General features: G+C 34.9%; 1 protein-coding gene across 3 annotated transcripts in view; it reads right to left on the bottom strand.

Moving 5' to 3' along the window:
• Positions 1 to 4,603: 4,603 nt before the first annotated feature.
• Positions 4,604 to 15,512, bottom strand: part of LOC139145831 (kinase suppressor of Ras 2-like) — a 38,588-nt gene continuing 27,679 nt past the window's right edge. For 2 of the 3 annotated variants that reach the window (XM_070717241.1, XM_070717243.1), the window contains 11 exons: positions 15,461 to 15,512; positions 14,839 to 14,884; positions 14,410 to 14,487; positions 13,784 to 13,875; positions 13,230 to 13,314; positions 12,554 to 12,642; positions 12,179 to 12,275; positions 11,476 to 11,612; positions 10,156 to 10,293; positions 9,649 to 9,778; positions 4,604 to 9,280 (listed from right to left, as the gene is read on the bottom strand). In XM_070717241.1, the coding sequence (XP_070573342.1) occupies positions 9,128 to 9,280; positions 9,649 to 9,778; positions 10,156 to 10,293; positions 11,476 to 11,612; positions 12,179 to 12,275; positions 12,554 to 12,642; positions 13,230 to 13,314; positions 13,784 to 13,875; positions 14,410 to 14,487; positions 14,839 to 14,884; positions 15,461 to 15,512 (1,097 nt within the window). In that variant the 3' untranslated portion in view covers positions 4,604 to 9,127. The remainder of the gene's footprint in view (positions 9,281 to 9,648; positions 9,779 to 10,155; positions 10,294 to 11,475; positions 11,613 to 12,178; positions 12,276 to 12,553; positions 12,643 to 13,229; positions 13,315 to 13,783; positions 13,876 to 14,409; positions 14,488 to 14,838; positions 14,885 to 15,460) is intronic. The other variant, XR_011555031.1, reaches the window with a different exon arrangement.

Raw genomic sequence — 15,512 nt, 5'->3', positions numbered from 1 at the left:
AATTTAGTTGTCCGGTGGATTACTCTTCTTCTCTTTGGTCTGACTATCATTGTTTTGTGTGTGTCCTTGAGTTCTGCCAAGGATTATATTATCCCTTGACTATCATTGTTTTGTGTGTGTCCTTGAGTTCTGCCAAGGATAATATTATCCCTTGACTATCATTGTTTTGTGTGTGTCCTTGAGTTCAGCCAAGGATTATATTATCCCTTGACTATCATTGTTTTGTGTGTGTCCTTGAGTTCAGCCAAGGATTATATTATCCCTTGACTATCATTGTTTTGTGTGTGTCCTTGAGTTCAGCCAAGGATAATATCATCCCTTGACTATCATTGTTTTGTGTGTGTCCTTGAGTTCTGCCAAGGATTATATTATCCCTTGACTATCATTGTTTTGTGTGTGTCCTTGAGTTCTGCAAGGATTATATTATCCCTTGACTATCATTGTTTTGTGTGTGTCCTTGAGTTCAGCCAAGGATAATATTATCCCTTGACTATCATTGTTTTGTGTGTGTCCTTGAGTTCAGCCAAGGATTATATTATCCCTTGACTATCATTGTTTTGTGTGTGTCCTTGAGTTCTGCCAAGGATTATATTATCCCTTGACTATCATTGTTTTGTGTGTGTCCTTGAGTTCAGCCAAGGATAATATTATCCCTTGACTATCATGTTTTGTGTGTGTCCTTGAGTTCAGCCAAGGATAATATTATCCCTTATATTATCCCTTGACTATCATTGTTTTGTGTGTGTCCTTGAGTTCTGCCAAGGATAATATTATCCTTGACTATCATTGTTTTGTGTGTGTCCTTGAGTTCTGTCAAGGATAATATCATCCCTTGACTATCATTGTTTTGTGTGTGTCCTTGAGTTCAGCCAAGGATAATATTATCCCTTGACTATCATTGTTTTGTGTGTGTCCTTGAGTTCTGTCAAGGATAATATTATCCCTTGACTATCATTGTTTTTGTGTGTGTCCTTGAGTTCTGCCAAGGATTATATTATCCCTTGACTATCATTGTTTTGTGTGTGTCCTTGAGTTCTGTCAAGGATAATATCATCCCTTGACTATCATTGTTTTGTGTGTGTCCTTGAGTTCTGTCAAGGATAATATCATCCCTTGACTATCATTGTTTTGTGTGTGTCCTTGAGTTCTGCCAAGGATAATATCATCCCTTGACTATCATTGTTTTGTGTGTGTCCTTGAGTTCTGTCAAGGATAATATCATCCCTTGACTATCATTGTTTTGTGTGTGTCCTTGAGTTCTGCCAAGGATAATATTATCCCTTGACTATCATTGTTTTGTGTGTGTCCTTGAGTTCTGCCAAGGACAATATTATCCCTTGACTATCATTGTTTTGTGTGTGTCCTTGAGTTCTGCCAAGGACAATATTATCCCTTGACTATCATTGTTTTGTGTGTGTCCTTGAGTTCTGCCAAGGACAATATTATCCCTTGACTATCATTGTTTTGTGTGTGTCCTTGAGTTCTGCCAAGGCTAATATTATCCCTTGACTATCATTGTTTTGTGTGTGTCCTTGAGTTCTGCCAAGGCTAATATTATCCCTTGACTATCATTGTTTTGTGTGTGTCCTTGAGTTCTGCCAAGGATTATATTATCCCTTGACTATCATTGTTTTGTGTGTGTCCTTGAGTTCTGCCAAGGATAATATTATCCCTTGACTATCATTGTTTTGTGTGTGTCCTTGAGTTCTGCCAAGGCTAATATTATCCCTTGACTATCATTGTTTTGTGTGTGTCCTTGAGTTCTGCCAAGGATAATATTATCCCTTGACTATCATTGTTTTGTGTGTGTCCTTGAGTTCTGCCAAGATAATATTATCCCTTGATAAGCAAACATTAAGTCACAAAAAATGCTGTTGACACAGTTCATTACTCCTTGGTTGGTGTTCGGCCAAATATTGAAGTACAGTGTAACCTAGCAGTGACATAGCAGCTGATGTGTACATGTTTCTGTGATACTTCCACAAAAATAATCATATTTGAAAACGGTCAAGCAAGTGACTTTTGACCAAACAGCTGGAAAACTGCTTACGAAATATAAAAGGTGAATTTAATTTTAATTTAAAAAATCTGAATTAAGTCATCATTTGGAATCTGCACACTTTGATTTTAATGATGGTGAAGATCAACCAGATACTCCAATTACGGTACAATGACTGTAGCTGACTTCACTGTAGATTGTCAGAGGTAGAACTCAAGCAAGGCTACTTCAGAATTTAATCTCATGGAATATATAACTAATCTAAGTCTTACATTGTTTGGAAATTTACTATAATGTGAAGTGTGTGTTTTGTGAGAGCATTTGTTGGTATAGGAGTTGGCTGGAAGATGTGTTGCATCTAGATAGTTCTCTATAATTCTGTCTGTTGCCCTATGGAATTACTGATAAGTAGTACGGTATCAGCTAATTCTATAGGTTTACAAGTACAAATGCAAGAAAACATCCTTGCTATATTATCATTTCTTGAAATTTAACAAAGGACTCAGACTGAGAAGTAATTGTGAAGTAGTGTCACTGTGATTGATTTCAAGATAAAATTGATATTTTTTCTTCAGGCCAAAAAAAAAAAAAAAGCTGTTCAACGGGCGGGATGACTTCAAAGTTGGGTAGGTAGGTCGGATTTTTTTTTTTTTTTTTTTTTTTTTTTTTTTTTTTTTTGGTTTTTCTTAAACAGAACATATAATATAAACACTTTTTGTGTGTTTCATGCTTTTCTTAGTCTCATAACATATACTGGATATGTTGTTTAGTACATTCATGATTTTTTCAATTTTTTGTTGACATGGGTTGGTTGTCTCAGAACAGCTTCTTTGCCTTCACTTCTACAGGTCAATCTACAGGTGCCGCCAACTGGTAAATTTCATGAATTTCTCAAAATCATCACAAAACCTGTTTTGAAGGCTGATATACCGATTTTTCTTATTTTTGACCCTGACCTAAAACTTGGAGGGGAAAGTGAGAGCTGTTCGTAACTGCCCTCCCACTGGTATACTGTGAAAATGTGCCTTCCCACTGAATTCTGATGCCCACTGCCCTCCGGTATCTACAGTCTGCCCGCTCCCCACTCCCCACAACAATTCAAGCTCCCCGCTGCCCTCTCCCTACTACTGAAATTCCCCATTGCCAACTAGATGCCCACCATGCAACCTAGATCAACACAAAACCATGCAAGCAGTTAGCAGTATACCTTGGAACATTGCTCCCCTCTAAGTTAGGTTCTATTAAGCACGCCGCTTTCTCCTCCCTCTACGTATTTTCCGGTGCCCACTGTCAAAAATTTTCTCCCCGCCCGCTGAAATTAAGTAATGAAATTTCTTCCCCGCCCACAGTAAATATCGATATTTTCTCCCCGCCCGCTGATTAGTTTTGAAATCTGCCTGCCCGCTGAAAAACTTAGCACGAACACCTTTTTGCTTCATTGGCGGCACCTGAATCTAACGGAGCTAATTTCTGTGTTGGTGTCACCAGCCATATGAGCACGGTGCATTCCAACCAAAACTCGCGACTCAGAAACTGACGGGTCAGCCCCGGGGATGTCCGGGTTGATGTCGTCGAGCGAGGGAGCGAAATTTAGACCATTCGTCATGTGTCCAAGTCAAACAAATGTCACAAGGTTGACTCCTTGTGCATTCTCGACAACGGAAACACAAATCATGTCCGTCCTGCAGTGAGAACTGCTGCTTAAAACCACACATTCGATAGGAGAAAGCCATGACGAAAATCAGAACGAGTGATGACTCAAAAAACAATAAAGAATTTTCAAGGAACACTGAAAATAGGAACACTAGAAAATATAGACTGTACAACCACTCGGACGTGAAATAAACGCCGATGAAACAATACAGTACAGAGTGTCTAAGCTATACGGAACACGTTGCGTAATGGTTTATTTTCCACGGCGTATTAACCCTGCTCTTCACCTTGACCAAATGTTTGTGATGCGCTTCCACCTTTACTCTTCAAATCATAGCCTGTATCAATCTCACTCAAGTCAATGTCATCGAAAATGTGAAGGTCATTCATCTTACAGACAGATGTTCACTGAATAACATCTCCGCGTTTCTTCAGATTCGTAGAGATTTTGGAAAAAAAAAGAAAATGTGGAGTGGTCCAATATGGGTCGGTCGGGCCCGTTGAACAGATATTTTTTTTTCCTCGCCTCACAAGGCCTTTTAGGGACCTGAAAAAATGCCGACTCAGTGTTTCTTAATGCTTTTTATAAATAGATCATTATATAAATTCATTGCTTGGTCAGCATCACACTTTTTTCAAACCATCTAAAAGTCATTTGTAAAGGAAATTTTTAAAACTGGGCTGCATGAAATGGCAATGCATCAGTCTTAATCAGCTTGCTGTACATTTCAGGGTTGAAATTTGTCATAGAGCAGTGTGACAATCAAAGGGTAAGGTCTGTTTCTGTACCACCTATCTCAAAATGTAAGATTGGGAAAACAAGTTCTCATAATATTTCTTATCTATTCACTGTTACCTACAACATACTGAAAATAACAATATTTTACCTTTGTATCATTGCACACCTAACTGCATGTAGAGAAATGAAATATAAGACAAGAGACAACATGGTTTTCCACTCGCCCGACAATATATTACCATTCACATAGAGATATTGCAATGGGTCATATACAATATATTTACAAGTCAAAATAATATTAGAGAGAAAAAATAGTAAGCTATTTTAAAAGCTTTCTTGGCAATTCAAAACAAAGAACACAATTTGTAAAGGAATCAAAGAACCCGGGTTTCAGTAGACAAAACTGCTGAACATTTAAAAAGAACTAAAAACATTAAGACTTTAAAACTCTCCCTATATTATCATACAAGATGTAATGTCAGAATTCTGTGAATATTTAAAAGCATAGTTTACCTTTTTATACAAATCCCTGTAGGACTTACGTGAGAGCTCAGTCAATCACCACAACAATTGTTTGAAATCATAGCTGATAATTTGTGAGTGCTTGCATCAGTCTCAAGCAGACTGAGTCAAATATTAAAAAAATCCTTTCTATGAAGAAAATATGCTCTTCAGAAGAGGAATTTTTGGAAGCATGATTCTCTTATTTTTTCTTCATAATTAAGTAGCTTTTAAAAAAACAGATTTCAGAATATACAGACAATATTTATAGCATGGTTTTTATGCAACATATAATATACAAATTTATCTATGCAATCCTTTGCATGTTTCTCACTCTCGTAAATAAAAAAATATCAATTTGTAGATGTTGGCTAATGACGTTGCCCAAGAGGTTATGGGGTAACCTACTGACATTATCATAACTTAAAAAGGATTAATGTCACAGATCAAGTAAAATAGCATTGTATCAAATATTGAAATTGAAAAGACGGTTTGTTCCTAAATGCTTGTGACCTAACATGACAAGAGATATTTGTGTTTCATTTCAAATAAATTGAAAACGGACACAGACATATTTCTTGTTGTATTTCTTAAGTACATCCTACAGTCTGCAAAATGCTGGTGTCAAAGTCGTAAGATGTTGGCATTGCTAATTTTTACATCCTAGAATCCTAAAGAGGGCGCTCTTCAGCTTTCTGGCTTGGATCACAGATCATAAATCTTTCGTACAATAAATACAGAGGAGGAAAGGAACGTGTGTGAAAAGATACTGCTCGCTATTTGCCGTTGAATGAACTTGAGGACTTGTTGTCTACTATTTAACTTAACAGATTTTACATATGACAGCCCCATACCTACTTTCATTACAGAGTTTCTTATCTTTATAAATGTAAATTAATATAAATATTAATGTCTTTTTGCTATTATTTATACTAATTTACATTTACTACACTCAGTGTAAATAGTAATGTTATTTATAAATACTTTTTAAAAGCTTGCAACATTTGCTGACTCAATCATTTCTAGCACTTTCCAATTTGATAATGGATGACATTTACAATATAAAAGTTTCTTCAAAAGTCTGCCATTTTCCTCTGACATCAGGAGTAGGCAATTCAAGATCTGAGAAACCAGGATGTAAAACATCAAACCACATCAAACACAGCTATCTTCATTGCCAGCAACGGTACAAGTTTACTAAGGTTAAAAACTAACATTGCTACATTCTGAACTTGGCTGAAAATTTAGATTCATTCAAGAGTATGTCTACTTGTGTATGTAGAAAGTGGGGCATAGAAAGGAAAAGAAAACACATTGAAGAAGAACGGAAAATGGACCCAAGCATGAAGCACACATGACATAACACACAATGTGAAATAGTTGAGATATTGGAAGAATATGAACCTTAGTCTGCATTCCAATCTGTTGCTACAGCAACTTGTCAATAAATACAAAGAGTGCAATATCATGATACTAACTAATAAAATAAAAATTTGTAAAAAGTATCACTCCCCAGGGAAAAAAGTAAAGTAAAGGTTTGACATGGCAGATATAACAATAAATTAACAAATGGTTAAGTTATTAAGTAAATTGTACACAGTTTTTGCATGACTATATCATATGGTAGTTTCTGAATCTTGACATGTACTAGGGTTGGATGTCATTCTGGTGTAAACATTTCATGTTTATGTACTTCTAGTGTGGTAATAAACTCAAATTTCTCAGTAAATCTTGTGCATATACAAGTGACACTTGTGCAGCAATTTTTAATCTACACTGCGTAGGAGTGGTTGTAATGTGAAGGCTGAATTCACTCATAAAGCGGGAAATCCTCAGTCATCTGGAATCAGAAATGTCAATTTTTGGTGAGAAATGGCAGTGTAACAATTGCTAAAAAGTAACTGTTTACAGATGAACTTGTCTGACAGATGAATGTCTGTGTTGTAAAATGATGTGAAAAGCAATTTCTAAGAAGGAAATGTAATTACAATGGCAAAATGGTTGTACAAAAGTTTGAAAATTTTTGGTACAGAAAGCAACTTATGTACAATTGTCTTTGTTATGCAATGCAAGTTGCAGATGAATCAGCCATATTGCAAAAATGCATGCAGTACAAGTAGCTTTGTGACCAAGGATAATTAAAACACGTGCAAAACAAACAAAATAATTGCATTTGACATCAAATCTCTCCCCTAAAAATTGTGGATGAGTCAAAATTCAATGACAAAATCATGAATGGAACTCATTGCAATCTGTTCAATATGTGATACAGTCACTTGACATAGAACCCTGCCTGATTACAAATCAAATTTTAACATGAACGTGCAGATGTTGATCCAAATAAAGTTTAAGCCCCTCCCCTAAACACTGAGTTACATTTTCCATGCATGTCTTTTAACCCTTTCACCACCATGGTTTGGCCCAAACCCATTGTTATCAATGGTGATTGTGGACCTGTTTACAGGGAATTGGGGTGAACAGGTTAATTATACAAGACCCCTCAGAGACACTGAGAGTAATTTTGCAGCTTCTTTGGCAGATGTTGATATAGCACATTCAACATTAGATGGTCTTACTCTGCAACTTAATCCTGTAAGGCAATTAAAACACTCTTCTGTTACTTTTTGTAGTAGTCAAACTGAACTGTGAATTTGAAAGTATAAACAATCATGTGTATATATAAATTACAATGACTGTGACATATTGCCTGATACCTACATGTTGTATGTCAGCTTGCCAGTAAAAATGACACAATGAGAAACAATAAAAGGCAACATTGACAACATTGTAGGGCTGGTGATGAGTAGAGCAGCAAATTCTTGAAAGATTTTCCACAATGCAGTGATTTAGCAAATTTGACAAATGTCTGAAGATTTCCAAAGGATACGGTAATGCATGATATAATAAAGTCAATTAGGGTAATGTTTATTTTCACTTTCACATTAGAGTCATACGTGACAATGCAGTGGTTTATGATTCATTGTGTAATGCTATGCAATCTGTGTACTGCAACAAAATCTTGTGAAATGAAAATAAACAACAGGCACTTTCTCAGTACAATGTTATATACCACCCAATGGGCAAAAAAAATGACAGCTTTTGAAGTTTATAAGCATAATTGTAGGAGATGAGAGGACCCAAATCAAGCAGTAATATTTGATATACTGTTCTGAAAATCTGCCAAATCCTAGGATCTACCAACACTACGCAGTGTAAATGTAAAAAAAAGTTGTAAGACTTTTGTCTCTGATGGAGTCTTTTGCCCCCACATCTCACATCTTTAGTCCATTTCCCAATGCCAGAAATACAGCTACCATCATAACACATGGACAGCACAGGTACTGCAGCACAATCACTGTTGCTTTGAGAAAGCCAAGTCCCTTCAATTGTTTGACCTCATACAATGAGTGAGTCACAATTTCTTCACTTTAAAACTACTGAAATTTTAGATGGATAGGTCCATAGCAACATTCCATCTTCATTTCAGAATCATGATACAAACTTCCATGGGTAGCATCAAATTTCTTTTTTTTTTAAATTCATATTGGGGTAAAATCAACATTGAAAATTCAAAACATGATGTAATGTTGGGTTTTACAAAACACTGCAATACTTAAAGAAAAAATTAAGGTCATCTCCTTTTCATGATATAAAAATGATAACCTGATGCTTTTAAAAACAATCAAAAAGTATCAAATTTTTGGTCATTCACAATTTCTGATTCAGTCATCATCATAGCTGAATGACAGACCATGACATGAAATTTTGTTTGGTACTGGACCTACCAGGCTGCTTGTCAATTTTGGACACAGACTTGATGTTCAGTTTGAAGCCATTTCAAGTTGCATAAAAGTAAAAGTATGATTAATGCAAAATGAAGTAATTTTCTCAAATGAAACTTAAAAGTTACAGCAGGCTGCTTTAATTTACATATGTGTATTCAACCAAAAGTGAATCCACTCTAATGTGAAGTGACTAAAGAGGGCGCCCTTTGTGAAAGTCTATTTGATGCTTCATTAATTCCACATCATAGTATCTTTGACTTTGGCTTGTATTGTAACAATGACCAAAGATTCATGTTTATCCTACACAACTTTTATATTCTCAAGATGTTTGGCATGTGGCGAAGTCAACACAGATTGTGCTCAACTATTTTCTATTTTTGAAGTGTATTTCCAGCATGGATGGGAAATGGCCTAGTGTCATTGTTACACCAAATGCATCATCAGTTACTATCATAAAACAGATTCTGCTGATCTTGACAGATGCAACGGATGCGAGGGACTCCTTGTAAGCCGTTTCTTTGGTAACCGATCTAGGGTCTTCATCAGTTCACTAAACGTTGGTCTGGATTCTGGTTTGTAACTCCAACACATCATCAGAATATCCTGACAAAGGATATAAGGTCAACATTTAGTCAGACATACAAACATTCAATGTAGTACAAGCTTTCACACATCATGACAAAGTTTTAGTGGAATAGTCTTAAGGTAGTTCACGGAAAGATTACAGATTGATCATTGTATATTTAGAAGTTTGATCTCCCTTTTCAATCTCAAACTTCAAATTCCAGAACTCCCCTGATTTGCTGCATATCATGATAATGAATATATTTGATTTAATTTTATCACATCCAAGTAAATACCACAGGAAACTGCCAGGCATTGTCTTTGGTGAGATTGGAGTATTATAACTGTGTTATTTTCCACTAAGGATCCTATCAAAGTAGATACGAAACGTTTCCATGGGTACATACCTTAACGTCTCTTGATGCTTGAAGATGACCAAGTGATTGCTTGATACCCTTTCCTACCTTCCAAATAATAGACTCTACCGGTTGGTTATTGAAAGTCCACTCTCCAGCTAGAAGTTCATACCATATTGTGCTAAAATTTGATGAAAGCAAACAGAAAGAGCCTTTTTGTTATTAAAATAGTGGTGCTGATTAGATGCAAGATTCCACTCCTTATCACTTTGTACTGTATCTTCTACAGAGTAAAACTGAACTTACATACAAATTGATGTCAAAATAATTATCTGATAAATATTTAAGATTGCGAATCAATGTTTAGTATTTTAAGTGAAAATTAATTGTATTGAACATGACACCACTGAATATGGAGCAATCTTCAGTTTGTTTGTAACATGTCTCCCTGCTACAATTAAAGTTTAGTACACAGTGCAGAATCTTGACAGTAGCATAACTGTTTCATAAAGGGTAATCTACAACAATAAAGAGAATGACCTTTGACCTGACACTTACCCATAGGCATAAACGTCTGATGCCTTGGAGAAGGGGAGTTGGTTATCTAGCCCAAGCTCAGTTATTTTTAATGAGGTAATTAACTCTGGTGCTAGGTAACATAGCCAACCTTCTGGAATTCGTATAGAATCACCACCCCTGCAAACATCACACAAATTATCAATTTTTTTTGGTCAAAACATTGAATAAAGCAAAATCATTGACGTGAATGTCTTGAATTCTACTGAGAAAACTCTTTGAAAGTTTAACTGATGGACAAGTCTGACACACATACACAGGGATGTCCAAAGAAATGAGTTTGGAAGTAAACTTCGTTTTTGCAATTTTACAGATAAAACAATTAATATTGATTGCTTTACATAGTCAAAATTTTGAGAATGTTTTAGTATGTAAGTTTATTTAGAAAACAAGAAAGGTGATGACAGCCAAGATTGGACAAGCCTGGACACACATTATTCCTACACAATAATACACTCCAGACTGTATTCAAGTTAGTAAACAATTAAACAAGAAATGTTGGGCTACAAAACGTAAATGACATTTCTAGGAGAGTATCACCAAATGCTATCGGTATTTGTGACTTGGAAGTTATGCATGGGTAAAGACTGCTACTGAACTGAATCATGGAATTTGTAAAATTTATTACAGTATTGTCATGAGGACAATCATGAAGTATTTCTTTTATGTAACTCAGATTAAAGTATGGCAACTATGTGGCATTATTGATTTTGTTTGATGGGAATATCACTCTGCCAAGAATGCCATAGTTGATGTAACACCTTGGTGCCTTATTCTACAGTAGTCTGGGTTGCTGGATTTCAGTGTACTGCAAGCACACTGAAAACACAAATATTTAAGTTTATACTTTTGTCTATCTGGTATTTTTCCTTTGTTTGCACTTGCCCAAATATTTTTATTGCATACCATGATCATGGCTTCCACTGAAAAGTGTCGTAACTGTAGTGATGTTATGTTACAAACATAGTAAATGCATGATAGTATTCCCCCAAATCAGGAGTCAGACTGTGTATGGTTCACATTTTGTAATTTTAGACATTCACAAACTTAAGATCCAAGTATTTTAAACTCAAAATGGAAATTTGTTGAATTTGGTGTTCAATGACTTTAGCGTTTAGGAAGGAATAAAGTCTATATCCTAACTCTCAAAACAGAGATTTGACTTTTTGAACAAAACATTTGCCATTGTTGGAAGACTTCTGAAACTTAAATGTAGTAGAGCAATGATTTTGCTGTTTCATATGATTTTACTTTCTCAATATTATGCCTGGAAAAGGAATTGTTTTGAAAGTAGAACCTTACCTGTCATTTTCAGATGACTTTGTAACACTAAATAAACCAAAATCTGTAATGACTGCTTTATCTCTTGTTTCCAAGAAAATATTCTTGGATTTTAAATCTTTATGTACAATGCCCCTTGCATGGAGATACCCCATACCCTGTGAAGCAAGCAAAGCATATGGTGGAAACTATGAAACAGAGATATCAGTACTTTGTCTACTCATGGGCAAACTTGATAACTACAAATATTCGCACACACACGGCAAGTGAATTTGACAATTCGAAAATTGGAAATAATCATCATATAAATCTTTATAGTGGAACTAACATTTTGTCACTTGCAATATGTCCTCTTTTGAAATTTCTAATTTTCAATAGTCAGTTTACAGCATTCTTTGGCTGACAACTACAGGTACTTCATAACTGTGCTATTTGTGTAGGAAGAGGAACATTTTTATGTACAGGGAAAGTTTCTGAAAAACTGCAAACTGACTCTGTAATTCCACTCTCTCAAATAACATCTGTACAGGTAAATTTCCATTATGAACATGAATTCTATGTTACAGACAGTTACACTGTTCTAGGGCAGGATGACTACAAAATGGATAGCACAAACTTCAAATGATTTCAACTTTAATTGCACATTTGCTGACAACTACTACAGTTGGTTGGAATACGTATAGCATTTTCATCAAAGTGAAGAATCTATGAAAGTTTTACATACCTGTGCTATTTGTGTGGCAATAAGAACACTTTTATGTAAAAGAAAAGTCTCTTTCCATATATGAATTTGTGAATACAAGGTACTGCCTTTACATAGACTGAAAGACAAAACAAAACACGTCTTCATGAACTGAACTTACATCAGTCTTAAATTTAATTGACAGGACCAGATAAACATACCAACCCTTTCATCCGTATTTACCTGTGTTGTGATCCAACAATACAATGGGAAATAACTGGGATATATTATGATTGGGTCTTCAAACCATGTAACATCATTTAATTCACATTACTGAAACCATATCTTTGCCTACAGTTATTGTCTCATGGTGAAAACTTCCATGTTTTTTCCCCCAAAGTTTCCATTTAATCTTACCTAGTGACAATTGCTAGATGCGATGGGTTCATACATGCCCCCATGAATAATACAAGGTTTTCATGTCTTGTTTTCCGAAACGTTGACACCTGAAACAAAATTATACAAGTTACATTTGGCATCGGGAAATATAAATTGAATATTCACTGACTTTATAATGACAAAGTTTTATCTATGTTCTTTGTTATAAATGGGAGTGTTTACCTGGTAGTAATGACAATATTTCAAGCAGAATGAATACAATAACACAGTCACTCATAAACCTTTTATAATATACTGGTATGCTCATTTCCACACTCAACACCATTTACAGCCCGCTTTTTTCATGAGTACATGTACCTATTTTCAAACATCTCCATCGCACAATGGACATCTTTTTATATTATGAACATTAATATAATTATCTTTCCTGCAAATTTTCAAGCCATTAAAACATCCTTAGTTGTCAGCATTTTCTACTCATTTCAACAATGCACATGTAGTTGATAGTAAATTTGTTTTGATGACAAAACGAGCATTCAAAGTTTCTACCCATATACAAAATAAAACAGATGCCATGATTGGCTAACAGAGGTAATCAGCGTAGCAAATTGAACACACTAATTTGCATTTATTATGGTGACATTGGTCTATTTGACAATACCCAAAGGTAAAAGCCTTCCATTCAAGTACCTACCTCTTGTTTAAAAGACTTCCACTGCAGTTCATTGTCGGTATCGACATTAAATAACTTAATAGCAACATCTCCATGCCAGTAACCCCTGCAGAGAAAATTGAAAATCACAATATATCTTCATTTAATCATATAATCTTGTTCAATAAAGTGTGTGATTCTGATGGTAGTTACTGCACTAAGCCATGATACTATGTTTATCATAGTATTCATGCACTCACTCATAATTTTTACCTCCTGCATTAAATATTTTCATTATCAAATATTTCTTCATAATTTTGTATCAGTTCAAAAGAATAAAGCAATGTACCCACTGTACTGATATGATATGGAAACTTTGACATATTACGAGTTTGCTACTGAGCTGCCTCAAAGAAATTTCAAGACGTTCCAACACTGATTCAAAATGATCAGAGATATTGAGTATCTGAGGAAGCACCTCATGTCATTATTCAAATTACTCAAACATATTATTGTTGCTTCATTCATGGTATCACTTTCCCTCATCCCTGTCTCTGTGTTAACTCACTGAATCTACATTCTTCATAAATACTTACTTATATACTTTTCCAAGTCTACCAGTTCCAATCAGTTCTTGTATGTTTAGTTCCTCGTATGGAATATCCCATTCCGAAAGTATACCAGGTCTCTGCTTGACAAACAAAAATTTCATCAATAATCAGACAAACTTAAGGAATATTGAAATTTGACAATTTTTTAATGACAATCAAAGAAAGGAAATAATTGACAACTCAAGACATCTTATTCCTGCCATTCCTCTGCCAGAAATAAATTTACACAAACAGAATGCAGATTTACCTGAAAAAAAGTCAACTGAATTTCAAAAGGAAAAGTGACATTAAAGAATAGCCAGCTGTAACAGACTGCAATAAAATCCCTGAGTATTTGTGTTCCGGATTTTAAGAGAACAATTGGATATAAAGTATAAAACAGAATGTAAATGAATGTAGCTGCTGTTCTTTTATAAACTATGTGTGATAACCATTAATGAGATGTTCAATGGTACGACTGCAACCATAGTTTTGTTAATATTCTTTTTTTAATATTCTGTGGCTGACCTAATTTTTTTCTGATCCTGTGACTGTTTGCATTGATAGATTTGATTGGTGTATGATTGAAAGGGTTTCTGATGTAATTCTACATGTATATTGGTTAAACTCACCCTTTGATCAAGGTCTATATCAGATGCTTGGCTGTCAATGGAGTCCACTTTACTCGGCAATGTTCTCTCAGAATCAGTCTGAAAAATATATTTGACAGGAATTGTGAAACAAAGAAATCTTTGAATACATGAAATGGCATAATACTTTAGCATTGTTGTGTTAAAATTGTCAAGACTGCAACAGTATGGTGCCATATTATTGAAAATATGCATTTTGTTGTAATTTCTACACATTCTGCGTGAGTCTTCTGAGCATGTAACTTTATGTGTGACCATTTCCCCATCTTTCATGCAAATGAATAAAATATATAAAATATTCTCCAAAAGCAAACCTTATTTCTGACAGAAAATAGTTGTTTTGTCACTTGTCATTGCCATTTCCACAAGATATTGCTATCAACAGTTTCCAAAGGTTTATCTCATACTTACATCAACTCCACCGTCTGTAAAATCTCCAGGGCATTCTATCGTGATGCTATCAAAGAAAAAAGTATACAATGTATGAGAAATGGAGGACTCATGTAAAATTCAGTGTTTTGTGCACCACTTGTGATGAATTGCATTTTATCACCAAAGACCATGTAATGATACAGTGCACTAAACAGTAACTTTCTTTGAACTGAAGCATATTGTGTGGACATTTTGTCGTGTTAAGATCAGTAAAGTCATAACTAGAAATTTCAAAATTTAACAGTTGTACTGAAAAAGTCAATTTGTAAATACTGGAATCCACAATCTGAATACAAAATATGTTCTAATAAATGGTGAACAATGGATCTTCTCAAAAATTTTACTTTGTTTGAATTTAAACCAACGTAACAAGTCATTTCAGATCAATTTCAGAAGAATGATTTTTGTCAAAATGTCAGTTATGATCTTGCACTGATGCAACAATTTTGGTCTTCTGTCTTTGAACATTTCATTGCTCCACATATATAATAATTGCCAAAATGAAGTTAGAGAAAACAGCTGGTAATGTACATGTAGTTGACAGAAATATCATTTAGCTTAATTTCAATAAGGCATAGTGTGATATGAAAGACTGACTTACTACATGGGTGTTGGTGTCAGTATTTCACTCTGTACATGGTTTGGCTGCACCT

Source organism: Ptychodera flava, chromosome 12 (genome assembly GCF_041260155.1).
Source record: "Ptychodera flava strain L36383 chromosome 12, AS_Pfla_20210202, whole genome shotgun sequence".
NCBI classification, from domain to species: Eukaryota; Metazoa; Hemichordata; class Enteropneusta; family Ptychoderidae; genus Ptychodera; species Ptychodera flava.
Note: the sequence above shows the minus strand (reverse complement) of the source record. Positions and strands in the feature narration are given on the sequence as shown.